We start from the raw sequence: 22,378 nt of genomic DNA, 5'->3' as shown, positions 1-22,378 counted from the left end.
AGATGTGGACATAGCAGCAGCATGTAGCATTTAAGGAAGTTATGTTTTGAAACATTACAGATGGATGAATATGAAACTTTATTGAGCTCAGTTTTTAACCCCTCGGTATACCTTCTGCCAGTCATCCTCTAGAGGGCAGAGTTTCCCATTAACTCAGGCTCACTGCAGTTAACATAGGATGCATTTATTTTTTCCACACTTAAAGCTTACTCGGCAGAACTGATTGGGTCTTGACTATTCAATTATATCAAATTAAAACACTTGCAATAGACTTCAATACATGGTGTAACACCTTGAAACTTGGTTCTTTATTTACCCATTACTTAAAGATATCTACCTTTTATAGCACATGATGAATTCCTGAATGTTTGGCATATTTCTTATTTCCTTGAATGTTTGACAAAACCAAGGTCATGTCAGGTCTTGCCACAGTCTGAAGACGTAGTGTATATTATTGTGGCTATGGCACACTGACGTGGAAATCTAGCCTAAAGCCTGCAGTGCCAACAAAGCTGCTTAACTTAAAACAGTCAAGTTGTTTTGTTCTTCAAAGTCTATACAGTGTTCAGGCCATTATGGCTGAGAGAGAGGACAAGCCATTTTACATAACAGCCCTTAAATACAAACCATTACATATTTGTAATTAAGGGCTGTTTTTTTACATTAAAGTTAGTTGAACTCTTAACTTTTGTTTGTGTACTTATGCATTTGGCACTGGGGTCCTTGAACAAATCTTTGCATTTATTATAAATTTTGGAGTATAATCTCGAAGTAGACCTTGTACCATAGTGTAGTTTTTTTTCTCATTTTGATATTTTTACAGAATATGATGTAAACCATGCTTATGAAAATTAACAGTTAGCAACATTAAACTAATTGTGCGAAATATTGCTGTATCTCAAGGCTGAACCTAAGCTATACCTTTTTTGTAATGGACTATAGAAAACATGTAGCATTAATGACAAGGAGCTGATCCTTCTTGTCCTATTGAGTGATCTCTGTTCATCTTGGAGTGGTGTTGTCAACACTGCAGTGGTTTCTATACTGGTACTTGGGCAGACATAAGGCTGTCTTTGTCTATGCTTCGAAGGACTATTAATTTAGTTCCCACAGGTTTTGGAGATCAGCAAAGCGATTATTTCTTCTTCAGGCAGTGAGCTTTTATTGGAGTCAGCAGCCCTCATTCGGAGCTTTAGATGTTTGGAATAGTTTGAGGAAACTGCTGCCTCTATACTCTGCATCTGGCCTCCTATGACTACTAAGACATATTAAGTTACAATTAGAGTGCTGGATATATTTTTGTGAATGCAAAATTTAACATACTAAGACTTCCCACGGTGTTTTACTCATGACTGAACAAAACTATGGTGGTACATTAAACAGATTTTAATATTATTTAGTTAGTTCTTTATTAATTTAAAATGTAAAATCTAATATCAGGTAATCCTAAGTGTTTACAAAAAAGAGATCATAAAAGACAGGTGAGACAGAAGCAGGTGACCAGAAGGATCTGATTGTAAAAGGACTTAAACACAATGGTTATTTTGCTTCTTAACTAGTTTTCTGCACAGTGCACATAATAATGTAAATCACAGTGGGGTTATTGGATTGAATGGCTCCCTGCCACACAGATATGACTATTTTGTAAGCACTCTATTAAAACTAATTAACAAATGTCACTTATATAATACAAACATGTATTCCTGTTTTACCAGTTTCTGATATCAGCAAGGGCAGACCATTAAGTGTATGCTTCCTGCTTGTCTCTTAGAATGTCAGTCTTTCTTCTGTGTCTTTGGCCCTTGTTGCTCTGATGGCACCAGAACACACAGGGAGAGCAGGGCGTGTCTCCATATTCATGTCTGTTGTGATTGGCTGATTGCCCTGAGCTTGTGTTATCTCCCATAAAACATGTTCTAGTTCCACCCCAGATAGCATGCTAGCCCTGCCTACTCATAGCTAACATCATAGGAAAGCATTTGGTCACCTCCCCATTGCTGACAGGTAAAGTTGTTGATGTAGGAAAATAAGTTGTGCTGCTACTTCGTCACATGGGTTCAATACAGGAAGCAGGGTCCGCAAGTGTTACCAGCCAAACAGCTTTACACAAGCTGACATTGTGTTGAAGTGTCTCTTCTGGTTTGTAAGTCCATTGTCAGGTCAGTAACAGGGTAAGGAAGTGAAGTAAGCTGCTATACTATACGTGGTGGCAGCTCTCGCCATGAAGACTTCAAATGGGAACAAAGAAGAGTGGAGAGATGAACCAGCCTGGAGATTTGGATTATTTCTAAAAGAAAGCAAGTAAAAAAACAACATGGAGTTTCTCAAAAGCCTAGTACCAGCGTCTATGTCCGGAGAGACAGCTGTTGGGGACCACTCACCTGGGTTGAAGGAAACTGGACCCAGACTGCTACGGATGAGGAGGCTGGGCCTGTTGTCCATGGGACATACCATAGAGGAGGACACCCCAGAGCAGGGGGGGCAGGTGGATGTGGGTACGCACAGACACACCCTCAAAGGTAGGCTCAAAAGACTGTGGGCTCATTAACAGGCTTGTTGTTGTTGTTGCTCACTTGTTGTATACTCAGTCAAAAAGACATAGCTTACTCACTGTTGGCACCACATTAACTGCGGCAGTAGCTTGGATCTTCACTGTACTAGAAAATACTTGTTTTTATTTAGTACTTGTATTTATTATATTGCATATGTTTTAAGGTTGGAAGCAGGGTGGAGAGCAGGGAGTGACGTTTAGCTAATATTATGAGCTGGGAATCAATCTGACTGTACTGAAGCACTGATGTTATTTAAAATGTATGTACAGCAGGGCAAGGGCTAAACCTAATCTAAAAACGTCATATGTTTATATGATAGAAGAATGCATGTAACATTTTTTATTTTTTAATGATAATTAGTAAGATATTTTTCATAGAGTGAATTTCGATGGTAGTACACATGTATTTTCATTGAGATGTTTGTAACTTTTCTGCAGTCTCTTTGGTTTATTCGCCATACAGTAGACAATGACCACTTTTCTCAAACTCTTACTACCAAGCAGATGTAAAGTGGTGTGGTGGACTGATTTTCAACATCTTTTCAGAAAGAAATGGCTGAACTACTGGATTGGCATGATCACAATATAGTGAAAGGAGCCAACACAGCATTTTTATTGCTGAGTCCTAATTCATGCACAGTGTGAGGAAGTATAGGCAAAAATGCACTCAGAACATTATAGGTAATTTTTAGGTTAGCTATTTAATTTTTACTGATGTAATAATATATTAAACAGCCATATTCTCAACGAATCATTGGCATAAATCTGATCACAAAAATGGCATGCAACATTCATGTAAATATTGACAAGTCTGTGTAATATTAATGTATTATGATAAATATCCTGCACATAAATATTTATTAAGAAAAGCTTATCACAACTTCACTTTAAGATTTTAGCAAATTTATTCTTGTAAGCATTAATAGTAGATGCTGCATCAAGCTTCTGTGGTCACCGTCAGCCGCCCAAAAATAGGAAGAGCCAACTAAGGAGTGTTTTCTTAGAAACTGATGAAGATTGAGACCCAGTGTGACAGATGGCAGCTGTGTCCGGGGGCTTTATTTTTATAGTTTCCCAGATTGGATTTTGTTGGACAAAGGTCAACGCCTCCTCATCTTGTACAGTGCTACTGACATAGAAAGAAACTGAATATAATATATGTTTGAAAAGTTTCATGCGATTTTCCTTAAAAATCCATGACTGATGATCACTTGTGAAGCGTTTGTTATAGTTTGAAAGGATGGGTCTAATAATAAAGTTAATAAAATAAAGTTATTTGAGGTTTTGTAGAAGACATGTCCACATATGCAGTGGGCGTGAACAGGTGATCCAATGTGCAACAGCTTGATGAATTTGTGCTCTGCCTGTCAGAGCACGCATCCACTGTGTGTTTACTCATGGCTAAAGCGTGACTACTGGGCTCTCCCATCTTCTATAAATATAATACATGTCAAATTGGTTGTTCTGATTCCGATACTGGCGTTGCTAAAGCTCTGATACTTCACATTTTACAGGTATTGGTGATGCATAGATGTGAGTTGCAGCCATTACAGTGTCATGATCAACGCTATGGCTAGGCTAACAGCTAAACATAGCAGTTGAAGGCTCTAGTACACTAATAAAAACTATAAAAATGGACGTATTTGCTTCCCGCATTGATTCTATGATTTGACCATCAAAGTGGAAGTAGAACTGCTAAAATTAACCATAGGCTGCTTGACAATGGCACTAACCCATAGTATGTATATGATGCTTAATTAGCCATGTGCTCTAGAGTTACTGTGTTTTACAATCCTTGCTACCTTTTTTTATTTTTATTTTTTTATCTACACACTAAGGTATTGGACTGACTCTGTGTTGGAAGCCACCCTGAGGTCACGTATGAAATTGTAATGGGTGTCAAATGTCTGATTGATGGTAGGGGCAACCGTCCAACTTTTTGAATATTTCCTTATTTTGTAAAATTGAGAATCATGGCAAACTAAAATTTAAGTGATAATTTTGACGTGGTGCCAGTCTGCCAGATGATATAATATGGCAAGTTTGTTGACCACCTAATCCTGTCAACTGCAACAATTGTACCTGTGTGAATGTTATATTTCTTTAAAATTATGATTATTAACTATTATAATTTAGCTAGACATTGTATAGCTTATTCGGACAGACATTTGGAGAGGCTTTTGTGCTTTATCCGAGCTGACCAGCGTGTGTTGATAAATTACCCCAGCCATAACTTTCTTCAGAATGGCTCAGAACATTGTTTTCTTTCCTCTCTTTCTTCCCAACTTTAGGAAACATCCGCCATATTAGAAAGCGCTCCTTCTTTTCACATCCTTCTGTGGCCAGGGTCAGGGGTCACACTGGTGAGTTATGTAACCAGAATAGAGTGTGAATGTGCTTTGTTAGTCTGGGGATGAAGTTGTATGGGGTGCAGGTGGGAGGTGTATCCAGATGTTTAGGAGACTATAGGAAGTATTTTACATATATATTTTTATATCTCTGTGTGTGTGTGTGTATATTTATATATGTATGTGTGTGTTTTATTATACATGCATCTATATCTATGTATATGTATATCATAAGTGGGCTACTGGAAAAAGACAGAAATGGGCAAGTGCAAGGCTCTGTGGGAATGCTACTACACCAAAAACCCTAGTCAAAGGGGTTACATGAACAGGATGTGGGAGAAATGGTTACTTTGAAACTTACAGTCCAATCTTATGGCTAAGCAACTAGTAGCTCAGTGTTCCAACATCCACAAACGGGAGCTGAGATTGATGAAGTACAACACAAATGGGGGGTGCCAGGACGCTAGTTCAGAGAGCAACAACTCCCCAACCGGAGAGTGGGTATAAGCTCCAAAACGTATCACCCTGAACGAGGCAACGATTGACCTGAAAGCTAAGATCATAGCCTGAATGAACACAAGCAACCCCGATGCCAGTTGCAGAGGCTAAGTGAAGTATTATCTGAAAGTCTTGTTAAAGATGTGAATGCAGCATTGAGAGCTATCCCTACCTCAACCATCACTGAAACCAGTGAGCTGATATACACTTGCATCCATCAGTGATTCTAGAGATACCTGGCTATAAGAGCAACCATGGGATCCATGAGAAACAATACCCATCATGTAAACAACAGTTTGAGGATAAAAATCAAGGCAACACTGAGAGAAGTTTGTGCACCAAGAGTGGTGCAATGAAAAAACAAGAACCCAACCTGAAACTGCCAAACAAAGGCTCCAAGCCTTAAATAATAAACCGTGTGTTCACAACATAACCTGCAAAAGTGTTGTCCATTGCTAATAACAACAGAGCAGACCCACCGAGGCTGGAAACTGAAAGGTACTGGAAAAGCATATGGGAGAAGGAGGCATCACATAGCTGCAATGCACAGTGGCTGGTGGCTCTGAGAGAAGACCATAGCAGCCTTCCTGAACAGAATCCAGTCACCTTCCCAGTGGCAGACATCCAGGAAAGTCTTGGGTATGAAAAACTGGATTGCACCAGGTCCCGACCACACCTACACACCTACTGGCTAAAGAAACTCACTACTCTCCATGACAGCTTGACGGCACAAATGAACCAGCTGAAGGGCATACAATCCGGTTTCAGAAGAATCCTTCAAACAAAGGCCACCAAAATCCTCCCCCTCATTGGTCCTGGTAAAAGTGTAATTCCCAAATAAATGTGGTATGGTAAATATGTTCAGTGTGGAGTGCATCTGCGTAAAGTGAGTCAGTGTAAAGTTTGCCATAATCCACCTCCTCTGCTCAGGAACCGCATAGTAAAAGCATAAACAAAATGCATGTGCGCTACGGCGCTGACTCGAAAGTGCCGTATATGAAGAAGACAAAAGTGTAACTTCATTTTCATTTAATTTATCGTACTATATAACTATATATAATGTTAATTAATATTTTAAAATAATGCAATTCAAATATGTTGGCCATGAATTTACACTTACAAAAATATATGCACCAAAAAAAAAGAACCGTTCAAGAACTGGCATTGAAAAGCAAGTATCATTAAAGTACTGGTATTAAAAATAATCAACCGGTACCCAGCCCTGTCCCTGTGTCCGGGCCACTCCCAGCTGCAGAACTGGCACAGGCTGCGTTGGCTTTTGAGGTTACTGTTTTCTCTCAGTCATTAGTCTTCACAGGAACTCAGAGATGGCAGCTAATTACTGATGTGCAGCTGACTGCTGGGAAAGGCTTCAGTGGGAGATTATTTGGTCAATGGGTGCAGCAGGTTCTATTAAGTTTTACTTGGGAGTGTTACAGAGCATGTGACCAAATTCATATGTGTAATCCTGAAGGTTTATTTAAGGACAGGTAGGCTGAAAGTAACTGTTGCTACTTTTACAGAAAAAGGACAGATACTTTGCACAGTGACGCAATGTTTTGTTACAGTTGACAAAACTCTGAGACATTTAATTTAAAGATGTGGTTTGACTAATGAGCTGACCTTTCAGTGCTGGTGATAAGAGTTTTCATTCAGATTCGCTTAGTTGACTGCAGAGTTATTCCAGTGGGACATAGACTTCAGCTCGACTGTCCAAAATGAGTTTCACCTTTTGCGAACAAGCGGGAGAAGGCCTTTGAAGAGAACCAAGTGTGAATGCAGACAAAACATCCACTAAAAAAGTGTTTAAAGTAGATGAGGAAAAAGCCAATTAGTGGCTTTATAATTACAGATAGGAGACCTCTGGATACTCCATTTATTATTATTCAATTGCGATTAAGGATCTAAATGTAAATCGTAAACAAGTAAGATCATAGAAGAGGATGGATACAACAACTTGCTGTAATATATTATATTTAAACTTAAATTTCAATATGTTGTATATGGTGGAATTGTAATTATTGGAACAGTTCTGTTCAGCTGGTCACTGAATGTTGAATATGTTCATATGTACAACACAATAAAAAAAGTGGATCAAGGATTTCTCTCTTTTTGACAATTGTAAACATGTGTGTCATCCACAATTATTTCTGTTCTATTAGTGTTGATGTGAGCTGTGTGCTGGTTATGCTGCGATGGATGCAGATGTTGTGTCCTCGGCAGCTCAGGCTCCAGGAGGAGGTCAGGGATTGGATTACAGCTCCATCGATTATTGTTCCCACCCGTGCCCTTGAGAGCAGCCCAGGACAGGAAATGCATGCTCCAGTCTGCAGGCTTTGAGGAGGACCCTGTGCTCCATGTCTACAGCACTGATGCTCTTGGGTCAGTCATAACTGAGAGCTTGTGAATGGGCTTTTATAGCCAACCTTGTTAATACATTTTAGAGGAGTTTATTTGGTCAGGATGTGTGCACTCTCTAATCATGTTCATTTGAAGTCCTGTATGTGCGTCACCTTGAAGACAATGGCTCCAGGCAGAACTCATGTTGACTGTAATTCTTTTGCATTCCTCAAACAATAAATCTGTTTAACACAAAACAATGGGCATAGAGGCCCTGGCCCTTGTGCCAAATGTTTCAATGTTAAAACCTCAACAGTGCACAGGGTTGATTTGACATTTGCAGAATGTAAACACTTTAAATGCTAATTTTTTACTCAAAATGCAACAAATAATTCTCACAGAATCATACTATTTTGGCACCAAGTGGACAACAAACACAATACATTTTTAAATAAAATTTCCAGTAAAATAAAATGATGAACATTATGTAAACTCATCCGATACATGTTGAGATGTAATGGAACTGAATTCAGTTTCCTTGTCCTTAAGTGTGGAGCCTCCACTGCAACAGCAACAGCAGGCCTGACAAAGCTTGTGCTTGTGTCCTGTTTATTTGCAGTGAACGCTGCCTGGTTTTGCATAACTTGTGTAGTGAAGGACATGTGACTGAGAGAAAGACCAAGGGCGAGCGAGAGATGAAGAGTAGACCAAAGAGAGACAAAAGAGCGTTTGTCTCAAAGCAGCTCTTAGTGCCATGCCCCACACAATATTGTGTTAACAAACCTGATCCTGTGCTTGGGTCCAGATGACTTTGAAAGTCACGCGCCTCTGTGTTAAGTGAAGCACACACAAGATGAACCTGCTATGTCTCATATTCAAACACACTGAGCTCTGTGCTGTATGTCCACAAAGCAGTGATGTAATGCCTGTGACTCGACTGGGTGTGAACTGAGTTTAGCAAATACACAATGATCATCAGTGATTTCATCTACCAGAGCAACCTGTCCTGTATTCTCTGTTCCATTTAAACTTACTACATGTTCTACGTTATTGCAGCACCGGTATACAGTGCAGAACTTTTGGCTTAGTTTAGTCTCTGGTACAGTCTCCCTTGCATCCTCCCTTTCCTTCCTTGTGCTGCTGCAGTCAGAATGACGCATCAGTATAACTGAGGTTCTTTCAGGAAGTGTGCGTTTGATAGGCCAGCAGAGGCAGCACAGTTGGCTCTGACATGGGTTTGCATCGCTGAACAGCAGCCAGGGAACACTCGCAGCATTTTGATGACATCACCGCCCCCCACTCGGCTGCTGGCTGTATTTTCTGTTGGGACATGCTCTCTCTCTCTAAGAGAACAGAGGCATTAGGGAGGAGCAGAGCTGTGAGAGGAGGGGCTGCTCTGAGCAAATGGGGAGTGAGAGAGTGCTGGAAGGCGGGGGAGCTGACAGTGCTAGTGGGCTAGGACTGGCACACTCAGGAGGTTAGGGGAGAGGGATATTGCCGTATGTTGTTCAGACTTTTGTTGTGAACTGTTTGACTGCTGATTTCCAGAGAATGACAAAGTTCCCATGCACATCTGCCTCGGCCATGAGGGACTCAGTGGATTGGCCCGTGAGCAAACGGCGTGTCTTAGGTGGAATACTTGTTTAAGTGTGCGAGCCATGCTGGTGCTCCTCTTCTTCAGTACAGTCCAGTCCTCAGCATCCAAGTGGAGCAGACAGCAGCCCCTATGTGTGGGATGCACCTGTGGAGGCCGCAGCGTCACACAGGGACCACTGACCAAGGCACTTTTTTGAGTGGAATTATTCTCACAGACGTCCAGTAACACTTGGGCCATTTTGTTGGAGCCCAGCTTTATAGGAGCAATGCTGAGCCTGCAGGATTCTGTCTTTTTTGAGATCAGCATCAAATCTCTGCTTAAGTCATGGAGCAGCAGCTGTGAGTAGCTCATGTTTACATACCACTCTGGGTCCAGACTTATCTGCTCCATCCAGACTACAGGATGTAAAGGCACATGCTTGGATGTGATGCCTGCTCCCAGATATCTTATCATATTTTCTTAAGAGTGGCTCATTAATGGAAAGAGATTTTGTTCAGTCTGTGTTTGAACAAGCTGAGGTCTGGTATTTGCAGGTGACAGACAACACAAGTCTGCAATCAAAGTCCTCAAAAATGTAAACTGTAAATGTAAACTAATAATCAACTGTCTGGCACAACTGAAGTGTTGATGGTGAACAGTTTAATCCAGCTGTTGAGGCTTAAAAGACTTTCACTTGTCTTGCACACCTGTTTTTTTGCATTCAACCCATAATTCACTCCTTCATGTGATGATGAGGTTGTCCCAAGCCCTGCAGGGCCACTCTTATTTTTTGTCTGGCAATTAAACTTTGTGCATTCACCATGCCATTACAGTGTTTGCATAGAAGAAACAAGCTAAAATCAGCTACTTATTCATAAGTACAATAATTGATTTATGCTCAGATGTACATTTGTACACGTTTAATGTGGCTTCTTCTGATGCTCATTACACTCAGGTTTCACTGATACAGTCGACAGAAAAATACAAATCCATTTCTGCACTGCACTCATGGCCTCCATGGCTGCGTTTCCTCCCGTTTTAAAACCTCCTCTGTTCCCTTTGGAACAGCTAATGTTTCTGTGATATTGATCCGTCTTCTGGTTCCCGCCTGTTATTAGCCCCTGCTGCACATCACAGATCCACAGATGCAGGAGGTGCAGCTTATGAGACCTGCCTCTCTGCTGGAGCTCAGTCAGACCAGGTTGTTGTAATGAGTGACTAACTTTATGCTATACTAACAAATGCTCAGATGGCAGCCATACCGTTTTAAAAATACAATGTAAATATTTGTGTGCCATGCTTTTAATGCATAATCTAATTTGCATTTTATTTGTTTAATCCACCTCAAAAGTAAAACCAACGAGGGCCTGGCAAAGACCAGGCCCTGGTTGCCGAGCAACCCCCGTGTATTCACAAGACTCCAGGAAGTGTTGCTGCCAAATCTGGAGAAAGTTCCCACTCTGGACCACTGTTAACTGTGTCCTCACATAATTTAATTTTCACAAGAAGATACGAACACAAATTAAATTGTATTTTTTTTTTTTTTTTACACAAGACAAATGCACTAATATGCGGTTTTGTTTTCCAGTCTTTTTAAGTGATAATGAAGAGCTAGTACTAACTTGTCAAACCTGCAGCATGTTGAAACACAAGGGCAGAGTTGGTATGACTGCGCCACATAAGCATTGGCTATGCTTCTATTGTCTTCAGCCAAAGTGTCCCATGCATTCCTGACCCTGTGTGGTTGTCCTGTTGTCCTGATGGGGAGGAGAGCATGCTTTGGGGAGGCCTTTGTTTTTACTAGGCTGTTCAGTTGTGTAATACTCCAGTGCTTTGTTTTTTAGCTGCAAACTTGAACTTTCCCTGTGGGGTCTCAAGACACTCACATCTAGGGAAGTAGTCTTTATAACCACTGGAAGTCTTCCTGGAGCAAGGCAGACAATGAAGCTACTGTACTCTAGCATGTGACTTAAATTGCACTAAATATAAACAATATAGCAACTCTTTGCTTGTTGAAAATTATTGCAGATTTTTTTCAATTTCCACAGAGTTATTTAAAAGTCAAGGCCACGAAAGCACCAGACTGACAAAGCCTTTCATTTTTACATTTTAGCAAAGCAAGCTTAGGCCTTGCGTTTTGAATGGGTTTGAATAAAAAAGCGACCTTAAGATGATGGATGAGTCACCACTGTCTGAGGTACTTAAAGTGGTCATTGCCCAGGTTTCCATTTGGGTGTCCTATCTGAAGAACACTGGTCATGGAGGGAGTGACAATATTAGAATATATAGCAAATTCCTCATGGTGATACTAAATGTATTAAACTTTTATGATCCCAAAAAGTAGAGAAATGTAAACTACAATACATACTATTATTTTCCTGTTCCAGAACTGAATGATTAATATCTTGTTTTTGGTAATGACCTAATTTGGGCCAAAGAAAAGAACCAAAAATCCAGCCATCCATCCATCCATTTTCTTCCGCTTATCCGGGGCCGGGTCGCGGGGGCAGCAGTCTAAGCAGGGACTCCCAAACTTCCCTCACCCCGGACACATCCTCCAGCTCCTCCGGTGGGACCCCAAGGCGTTCCCAGGCCAGCTGAGAGACATAGTCCCTCCAGCGTGTCCTGGGTCTTCCCCGGGGCGTCCTCCCGGTGGGACATGCCCAGAACACCTCCCTAGGGAGGCGTCCAGGAGGCATCCTGAGCAGATGCCCGAGCCACCTCAGCTGGTTCCTCTCAACATGTAGGAGCAACGGCTCTACTCCGAGCTCCTCCCGTGTGACCGAGCTCCTCACCCTATCCCTAAGGGTGCGCCCGGCCACTTTGCGGAAACCCATTTCGGCCGCTTGTAGACCTTGTCCTTTCGGTCATTACCCAGAGCTCATAGACCCAGACCATAGGTGAGGGTAGGAACATAGATTGACTGGTAAATCAAGAGCTTTGCCTTTGGGCTCAGCTCCTTCTTTACCACAACGGACCGATACAGCGACCGCATCACTGCAGACGCTGCACCGATCCGCCTGTCAATCTCATGCTCCATCCTTCCCTCACTCGTGAACAAGACCCTGAGATACTTGAACTCCTCCACTTGGGGCAGAGACTCACCACCCACCCGGAGAGGGCAAGCCACCTTTTTCTGGTCGAGAACCATGGCCTCGGATTTGATTCTCATCCCAGACGCTTCACACTCGGCTGCAAACCGCCCCAGTGCCTGCTGCAGGTCCTGGCTCGAAGAAGCCATCAGGACAACATCATCTGCAAACAGCAGAGATGAAATCCTGTGGTTCCCAAACCAGACCCCCTCCGACCCCTGGCTGCGCCTAGAAATTCTGTCCATAAATATAATGAACAGAACCGATAACAAAGGGCAGCCCTGGCGGAGTCCAACATGCACCGGGAACAGGTCTGACTTACTGCCGGCAATGCGAACGCAGCTCCTGCTCCGGTCATACAGGGACCGGACAGCCCTTAGCAAAGAGCCCCGGACCCCATACTCCCAGAGCACCCCCCAAAGGACACCACGAGGGACACGGTCGAATGCCTTCTCCAGATCCACAAAACACATGTGGACTGGTTGGGCATACTCCCATGAACCCTCGAGGACCCGATGGAGAGTATAAAGCTGGTCCAGTGTTCCGCGACCAGGACGAAAACCACACTGCTCCTCCTGAATCCGAGGTTCGACTATCGGTCGGATTCTCCTCTCCAGTACCCTGGAATAGACCTTACCGGGAAGGCTGAGGAGTGTGATTCCCCTGTAATTGGAACACACCCTCCGGTCCCCCTTCTTATACAGAGGGACCACCACCCCGGTCTGCCATTCCACAGGTACTGTCCCCGACCACCACGCGATGTTGCAGAGACGTGTCAGCCAAGACAGCCCCACAACATCCAGAGACTTGAGGTACTCAGGACGGATCTCGTCCACCCCCGGAGCCTTGCCACCGAGGAGCTTGCCAACCACCTCAGTGACTTCAGCCAGGGTGATGGACGAGTCCGCCTCCGGGTCCCCAGTTTCTGCTTCCTCCTCGGAAGACGTGACAGTGGGATTGAGGAGATCCTCAAAGTATTCCTTCCACCGCCCGACAACATCCCCAGTCGAGGTCAGCAGCTCTCCACCCGCACTGTAAACAGTGTTGGTGAAGCACTGCTTCCCCCTTCTGAGGCGTCTGACGGTTTGCCAGAATTTCTTTGAGGCCGTCCGATAGTCCTCCTCCATGACCTCCCCGAACTCCTCCCAAACCTGAGTTTTTGCCTCTGTGACTGCACGAGCCGCGGCACGCTTGGCCCGCCGGTACTCATCGGCTGCCTCAGGAGTCCCACGAGCCAACAAGGCTTGATAGGACTCCTTCTTCAGCTTGACAGCATCCCGTACTTCCGGTGTCCACCACCGGGTTTGGGGATTGCCGCTGCGACAAGCACCGCAGACCTTACGACCACAACTACGAGCAGCCGCATCGACAATAGAGGTGGAGAACATGGCCCACTCAGAGTCCATGTCCCCAGCCTCCCCCGGGATCAAGGAGAAGCTCTCCCGGAGGTGGGAGTTGAAGACCCCTCTGACAGAGGGCTCCGCCAGACGTTCCCAGCAGACCCTCACGATGCGCTTGGGCCTGCCAGGTCTGTCTGGCTTCCTCCTCCGCCAGCGGATCCAACTCACCACCAGGTGGTGATCAGTTGACAGCTCAGCCCCTCTCTTCACCCGAGTGTCCAAGACACGCGGTTGGATGTCAGATGACACGACAACAAAGTCGATCATCGACCTCCGACCTAGAGTGTCCTGGTGCCACGTGCACCGATGGACACCCTTGTGCTCGAACATGGTGTTTGTTATGGACAAACTGTGACTAGCACAGAAGTCCAATTACAACACACCACTCGGGTTCAGATCGGGGAGGCCATTCTTCCCAATCACACCCCTCCAAGTGTCACTGTCATAACTCACATGGGCATTGAAGTCCCCCAGGAGAACAACGGAGTCCCCAGTTGGTGCACTGTCTAGTACCCCTCCCAGGGACTCCAAGAAGGCCGGGTACTCCGCACTGCTGTTTGGCCCGTTGGCCGACTCAACAGTGAGAGACCTGTCCCCGACCCAGAGGTCCCCGCCTTCGACTACCGCCCAAATCTCTCTGCACCCGCCCTTCATGGCTCCTCTCGCAGGTGGTGGGTCCACGGGAGGATGACCCCACGTCGTTTCTTCGGGCTGGGCCCGGCCGGGCCCCATGGGGAAAGGCCCGGCCACCAGGCGCTCACTGCAGAGCACCCACCCTAGGCCTGGCTCCAGGGTGGGGCCCCAGTAACACCAGTCCGGGCGACGTAAAACCAAAAATCTTTTATCCTAAATGTTGTTGAAAGTGAAAATGGCATGTTCATGTTTTGTTTGTGTGTCAAGAGCTAGGCTGCGAGACAGAGGTGGGAGCAGTCTGGAGGGAGTAGCTGCCTGTATCTGTGTGACATCACCGGGTGTTGGTGGAACACAGTAAACAAAGGGGCAAAAGCTTGAAAGGCCTTCTCTGTGACAGCATGGACCAGAGCAGTAGCATCGGCACAAACGCAAGCTAACTGTGTGCTGCTGCTGTCAATCCACAAGCAGTTTAATCTAATCCTGTTATATAATTGATATTTTTTCATCAAAGCTCAGACTGCAGGTAGCAAGGTCACCGATTCTGGTACATTTGATTAGCTGTTATTCAGCTGGCAAATGCATGTTACAGATGATGATGATGACAAAGTATTGTGTGAAATTGTGTGATTATTTGCTGTACTGTCTGAAGGGCCATGGAAAGGGCCATGGAAAAATATTTACATTAGAGTTTATTTATTTTTTAGCTTGAACAGTACAAAAACTAAAACTATTTAAACTTAAGCAGGATATTTGACCAGATGAGTCGATGTTAATGCCACAAATATAGGTGCCATAGCTATTCTAAAATAGCCCCATTTTGCCCCAGTAGTTTATGGCTGCTGTGGCTGTTTCTCTCCTCTCTGGCACAGCCCAAATGCTCTTTGGTGGTATTCACTATTCAGAGTGCATGGGTGTTTCTGTGACAACCAGGAAGCATCAGAACAAGGCCTTTTCCTGGGAGGGATCGGGATGAAGGGTCAGTGCGCGGTGGGTTCTAGTCTCAGTCTGGGACGTCCCAGATCCAGGATTTAGCCACCATAATCTAAAGAAACTTTTATGTTGGTGATTAGCTGCTTGTTACACCTTTCTGTAACAAGACCTGGTTCAGTCACTGGTTTGGTTTGTCAACATTTTTGTGGGCTTACCCTTACAGGGCTGGGCAATTTCAATTTATTTCTAATTGTAAATAATACTGCTAATCCGCTGTCATTAATTCTTGGAGGATGAATTGAACATTTCTTTTGTTAAATAGCTCTGTCTGTCTTGTTTCTGTTCATGAATAATACTTTTTTTTTTGTTTTTGTAAAAGGAAAAAAAAAAAAAAAAGAATAAATAATCAAGATTGATCAATATGAGGAAACAAACCTAACTTACAGGAATGTTATTTAAACAGGAAACCTATTGTATTTGGACAATCAAATGTTTCTGAAACAATGTATCCTAAATCAAACTTAGTAACTTTCTGGGCACAACATAAAATGTGAATTGTTCCTAAGTATACCTTTGGTGGGCATTGTTTTGTAATGTTTCCCTTTGTGAATGAAACCACCCTCTTAATCTTACTTAATCAGTCCACTAGCACCAAATGCAAGCTCATCCATGTATTTGTTTACATGATTTGAATGGGATACCAAGTACTTTCTGCCATATGTAAACGTACAGGGTTTATTCTGCTCCTGATAACCAAATTTCCTGTACTAGAAGAATAGTAAGAAACCTTCTCTGGTGTTTGTAATACTATAACACTTGTCTTGTCTCTGCAGCCTCTACCCCAGTCAGCAGCAGCACCAGTAGACGCCGTGCACCCACCTCGGTCACTCCTGTGTCCTGGGACAAGCAGCACATCGCCGCCATGTCGAGCATCACCATCGACCCAGAGCTCAAACCGGGCGAGTTTGTCATTAAGAGCCTGTTCGCAGAATTTGCTGTGCTGGCGGAGAAGAAGATCGAGATGGTCATGGCTGAACCACTGGTACGTTCAGTTTATGCACTTTCTACCTTTAGACGCTGGTGTGGCATGAGACTTGGCATGAGACTGATAAAGCATTGCTTATAAGATTATCATGTTAATTTCCTGGAATATTTGCTTCCATTTGAACATTAGCATACTACTTTTTAAAGGAATCTCCTTCATCCAATGAGATAAATTCAATGTTTTTTTTTATTACAATAAAACTAAAAGAAACCCTCAATCAATATTAATAACTACTTTTTACCAGTCTACTACACCCCCATCATATTGTTTTCAAATGGTATCTCATTGTTGGCGGTAGCATTATCCGACAGCATTCTTTTTACATAGTACCTGCTCTACACTATGACTTCAGTCTCTGCTTTTTCACAGGAGAAGCCCCTTTCCCGATCCCTTCAGAGAGGGGAAGATGCACAATTTGACCAGGTAAATCACACTGTGGAGTACATCATGTATTGAACTTATTCAGTCCGGCCTCTCTTCCCAATCAATCCCCCACTCAGTCTCCTGTCCCCAGCCCCTCATTTGTGGCAGTTACACAGAACTCCACACAAAAGGAGTGCGTGCTGCATACTGCTTTGTTCAGCACAATACAAAGCCAATGAGGAGATGGCGCTATAGATCCAGCTGTCCCTTTGTGAGTGAGGCAGCCCAAATGGGTCTGGAGAGTGCAAAAGTGAGAGGACGGGAGAAGTGCTGTGTCATCCCAGGCACTATATCAGCATTGGGCTCTGGTTGGGCTTCGTCTGGCAGCATAAGGGCAAAGGCAGCACTTGCATAACTCTCCCTGCCTTACATCCATCATCCTCTACTCTGGTTTAAACACATTGCAGGTTCAGTTTAATAGTTGATATGCTCTGGATATTCCGCATGTTTTATGTATCGACTCGTGCCTCTTGTGTGATGCACATGGCCCCTGATGGACCATATTTAGTCATCACAGGCAGGGCTCTGTGCTGGTCACTGGAGTAGATAACTGCAGAATAAATGGGGTGTGTGAAAGGCCTGATTTGTCACAGGTTTAATTGCAGCGTTTATTTTTAAAGGGATATGCTGACAACATCATTTGTGCAATTAAAGGTGTGGTACCTAATTTTTAGCCTCCTTAAAACGTGAGAAACAGAACTGGTTCATTTTGAACTGTTCACTGGGGTGAATAATTAGGATGCTAGGCATTCATTAAAGTGAGGAATAAGTTTGGGCCACTGCAATGAGTTTATAATTGCATTTCACAACTTCAGAGCCCAGGACGAAGTTTTGCTGTATTGTTATATTAGTAGATATGTTGTACTTTAATTCACTCTGTGCATGCCTGTCACAATAAATAATATAACGACTTATTATTCAATACATGATAAATGGAACAATAATTTTTTGGATCAATATTTATCATAGTACCAGTAGGAATTTTTCTGTATTATGATGAGATAGAGCTTTTGAGAGTTGAATTATGAACTTCTATGACTCATTATATATACACAAAATTGAGCTACTTTTAAGTGTTGCATTGTGCAACTATTTTATTCTATTTAATATTTTTATTTAATTTTTTACGATATTTTACATGTAGAATATCTTTTGGGGGATATTTCTGCTTTATGATGTGGTTTCAGTATTATCGTTTATCACCTATATTTACTTCACCAATATATCACACTTCAAAAATTGTTATTGTGACTGGCCTAGCTTTATACATTAGTGATCACAAATGTATTCATTACTAGGCGTTGTATAACATGAAGAGAGATGTCTTTATCATTGGTGTAAAATGAGGCTTGAGATTACATTGTATATTAATTCTCAAATGTGTGTGTTTCCAGTTAATAAGCTCTATGAGCTCAATAGCAGAGCACTGTTTGCCCTCCCTTCTGCGCACACTGTTCGACTGGTACCGGCGGCAGAGCGGCACTGAAGATGAGTCTTACGAGTACAGGCCTCGTGCCAGCACCAAGTCCAAAGGGTGAGGTTTTCTATGCACTCGGCACTCTCTGAGACTGTGGATGTGGCTGAAATAATGTTTTCTTCTCTTAGTGATGAACAGCATCGGGACAAAGATTACCTTTTGGAGCGGAGAGACTTAGCCATAGATTTCATATTTTGTTTAGTCTCTGTTGAAGTACTAAAACAGGTAAGTGACAGTGCACTTTGTGTTCTATAAATACTTCCTGGTGTGAGGCCCTCACCCGTGTAGCCTGATAGTGACATTATCTTATTCAGCAAAATGTAAAGTGAGCACTAAAGGGCAGACATAACATCTTCAAAAATACTTGTATCTACCTAATACATTCAAACCGTCTAATATTGGATTGGCATTTTAATTACACATTACAAAAATATAAACATTAAAAATATTACATTAAAAGCCATTGTTTTTATGTCTATTGTGTAAGAGTTATGATTTTTTTTTTTATTATTTGAAGACATGCATATGTCTGCTCTAACTCCTGTAAATGTGCCACAGTTGTTAATTGCCACAGTCCATAAATGAATTGCATTTATTAGTGAGGTCTCTCCCCTGAGAGCTCACAGTAAACAAACATGGTGGCAGTACACCAGCATCTAACTGTGCAGCCTCTGAATGTTCAAATCCAGCTATGTATTTGAACTAGGAACGGTCCTTGGAGACTGGAGCTAAGTTGTCCTTGGCTTTGCTACTGTTGTGGGAAGTAATAGGAGCTAAGAAAAAGCAAGAATGCTATCAGTGCTTCAAATAACACTAATGTGTGTTTACGCCACAGATTCCTCTTCACCCAGTGCCAGATGGTTTAGTACATGAAGTCCTGAACCTGGCATTTAAGCACTTTAAACATAAAGAGGGGTAAGTATTCGGCTCTGCTCACACATGGTTGATGGACAGATAAAAAACCTTGATGATTGAAAAAAAATTGACCTAAGTGTGTCTTAGTGGGGTATTTTCAATCTTACAAACTTGAGTTTGTTTTAAATGTTGTAAAATGTCTAAACGAGAATGAAACTTAGAATAAACAAAGACTAAACACAAATTTATCTAGAACTAATGTGACACTGAATCAGGTCTAAATCAGACTAAGGGTGCACTTGTTTGAAAGCAGTTTTGTCTTAATCTAGACTTGGTTTGGTCCTGATTTTATCCTCTTCTAATCCAGGTTTAGTTCCAGGCTTATTCCCAGTTTAGTCCAAATTTTTATGTGCAAGTTCAAACACACCCTAAGCCACATTTATGTAAACCAAACCAGGCGCAGGACTATGCTAGGTTGAAACCAGGCCTAAGACCACAAAAACAGGTTGAAACCAAATTAAAACCAGGAGAAACCCCAACTGAAGTAGCTCTAAAACAGAATTATGAAAAATAAAATCTCAAAAATAAACTAAACCCAAAGAAAAGTACCACTAATACCACTTGTGTCACAGTTTAATGTTATAGTTTATGAATGGGTACTTGGACAGTGACTTTGTTACAGTCAGTAATATATCTTTATCTTATCTATTGACAGTTATTGTGGACCCAACACTGGCAATGTGCACATCATTGCAGATCTGTATGCAGAGGTTATCGGTGTCCTTACACAGTCAAAGTAAGCACAAAATATTCTTCTAATCTAAACAATATATTTACATGCAAATGTGAGTAACCACTAACAATTCTTATATGTTTAGCTTTTTTTTTTTATTATGACTGCTGTAAAAAATTATAGAATGATTGAAAAATGTTTTCTCCCTCTATGTGCACTATTGTCTTATGAAGCGATGAGCTGTATATTTTTCTGCAGGTTTCAGGCTGTTAGAAAGAAATTCATCACAGAGTTGAAGGAGCTGAGGCAGAAGGAGCAGAGCCCATACATCGTCCAAAGCATCATCAGCCTAATCATGGGCATGAAGTTCTTCCGGGTTAAAATGTACCCCGTGGAGGATTTTGAGGCATCTTTTCAATTTATGCAGGTAAAGTAATATCATTGTGCTCTCTGTCCCAGTATCTTTGCAGTATGTGTATTGTGGGTTATGGATTATGGATTATGCATATATTTAGCAGTGTTGTTTATCACTTGCTCAAATGGCCTGATTGGAAATGATGCAAGATCTACTAGAGTACTATTTTATTTTATTTTTACTTTTGGTTTAAAAGCGAAGTGAATGAAATAAAACTTTTCTCTTTAACCACTTCTATTTTAGAAATACAGAAATTATAGAAATGATAAGTTACTAATAACGCAGATTTAAGAGTTCACAAGCTATAAGGTTAATCAGGCGGGCACACCAATTAAAGAGCAGTATTGAGGTTTGTGCGGAAACCAGGTTCGATCACAGGTATCCTTTTCCATTAATTGTTTGGTTATGTCATGTTTTCTGTAACAGATAAAAATGAACAATAGCATGTAAAGATATATGTCATGGTAGAGCTGCCCTTGTGAAATGCCAGTGTAAATGGAGAACAAGTTTGAAATGACTTTTTCTGAGAAGAAACTATCATAATTATAATTACCACGAATAAAACTACTACGCTTTTAGTATGTGACCAGCTTCACCATTCAATAATTTTGTAGCATTACATTTTAGATATTATAATGTTTGCTATCATATCTAGCATTACTTTTAGATACAGGTTTCAAATTATTTTGCAGTGTTTCATCAAATGATTTAGTTGCTTCCAAAATGTTTATTTTACTTTTTTAAAATACATTTTATCACCTTAAATTTAAAATGAATACAACTTTAAATTCAACTACAACACTTGTATATCTCTTGGCGTTGCCCTTTCAGGAGTGTGCCCAGTATTTCCTGGAGGTCAAGGATAAAGACATCAAGCATGCATTGGCCGGCCTTTTTGTCGAGATCCTCATCCCTGTGGCTGCTGTGAGAAATGACAAATATTCAGTTGAACTGTTATCATATTGAATGTGAATGAGCTGGTTAAGTATATCTTTCATTCCCAGGCGGTGAAAAATGAAGTGAATGTACCATGTCTAAAAAACTTTGTGGAGATGCTTTATCAGACGACGTTTGACCTTAGCTCTCGGAAGAAGCATTCCTTGGTATTTTTCATGCCTCCTCCTCCTCCACTCAATGCCTCAGGCCTTGATGCCTGAATTCCTGTTGTTTTTTGTTTTTTTTAATCAAATATTTCTGTATTTTCTTTAGGCGCTGTATCCCCTGGTGACTTGTCTGCTGTGTGTCAGTCAGAAGCAGTTCTTTCTCAACAACTGGCACATTTTCCTTCAGAACTGCCTCTCGCACCTCAAGGTACCTCCAAACATTTACCTCCATTCAAATGATAGACAATCACAGCCAAAGTTTAGGTCTGGGTAACACTTCATAATAACTCAACACTATTGAACAAGATCTATATAACATTTAAAGTGATAGATGGCTGTGCAAGTAATAGAATTCTAATCATTACAATTATGATTACAATTACTGCTCCATTCAAACACAAAAATTGTGTAATTTGTAAAAATATGTTTTGAATTATATTGGTGTTCATTCTTTCCCACAAAACCTGACTTTTAAAATATTCCTAGTGCCCAGTAACAAAGCATTACACACAAATTAAAATAGGACTATACTTCCTCTGCTTTTGACAGTACATATATTTCCATGAGGTTGCAGCCTGATGCATATGTTTTATAATTGTTAAAGTGTGCCCAGCTTTCATGTGAAAACTAGCTCCTAAATGATTTGAAAAATGTAGAAGTCATATGACTATTATGAAATTTTTGGTTTCCATAACAAGTCAGATTTTAAAGGTATGTTTATAAATGGTGTAAAATGGGGCAGTTTTTAATACAATGACACAGAGCAAAACAAATTAAAGCTTGAGTTCCAATGGTGTTTTCCGTGGCTCTGTTGAAGATCATAATGTACTTTCCCTCTTATTATAAAACATCAGATCTGGACAGGAATAGCACTTGATTAGATAAGGCTATAAAGGAGTTTTTGTTGTCCTAAGAGGAAAAAAATCACATCCTCAACGTTAAAGTGCAAAGATATGGTT

At 41.8% G+C, this 22,378-nt stretch overlaps 1 protein-coding gene across 6 annotated transcripts in view; it reads left to right on the top strand.

Moving 5' to 3' along the window:
• Positions 1–1,976: 1,976 nt before the first annotated feature.
• The window catches only part of fryl (furry homolog, like), a 49,207-nt gene continuing 28,805 nt past the window's right edge, over positions 1,977–22,378 (top strand). For 4 of the 6 annotated variants that reach the window (XM_055221511.1, XM_055221509.1, XM_055221508.1 and 1 more), the window contains exons 1-12: positions 1,977–2,519; positions 4,843–4,914; positions 16,202–16,410; positions 16,783–16,836; positions 18,231–18,370; positions 18,442–18,538; positions 19,149–19,228; positions 19,884–19,964; positions 20,160–20,328; positions 21,148–21,240; positions 21,321–21,419; positions 21,526–21,627. In XM_055221511.1, coding sequence (XP_055077486.1) covers positions 2,315–2,519; positions 4,843–4,914; positions 16,202–16,410; positions 16,783–16,836; positions 18,231–18,370; positions 18,442–18,538; positions 19,149–19,228; positions 19,884–19,964; positions 20,160–20,328; positions 21,148–21,240; positions 21,321–21,419; positions 21,526–21,627 — 1,401 coding nt within the window. In that variant the 5' untranslated portion in view covers positions 1,977–2,314. Of the gene's footprint in view, positions 2,520–4,842; positions 4,915–9,352; positions 9,673–16,201; positions 16,411–16,782; positions 16,837–18,230; positions 18,371–18,441; positions 18,539–19,148; positions 19,229–19,883; positions 19,965–20,159; positions 20,329–21,147; positions 21,241–21,320; positions 21,420–21,525; positions 21,628–22,378 lie in introns of those variants that run through there. The other 2 variants (XM_055221510.1, XM_033964793.2) reach the window with 2 other exon arrangements.

Source organism: Periophthalmus magnuspinnatus, chromosome 4 (genome assembly GCF_009829125.3).
Source record: "Periophthalmus magnuspinnatus isolate fPerMag1 chromosome 4, fPerMag1.2.pri, whole genome shotgun sequence".
Classification (NCBI taxonomy): domain Eukaryota; kingdom Metazoa; phylum Chordata; class Actinopteri; order Gobiiformes; family Gobiidae; genus Periophthalmus; species Periophthalmus magnuspinnatus.
The sequence above is the reverse complement of the archived record's forward strand: the minus strand, read 5'-3'. Positions and strand labels throughout refer to the sequence as shown.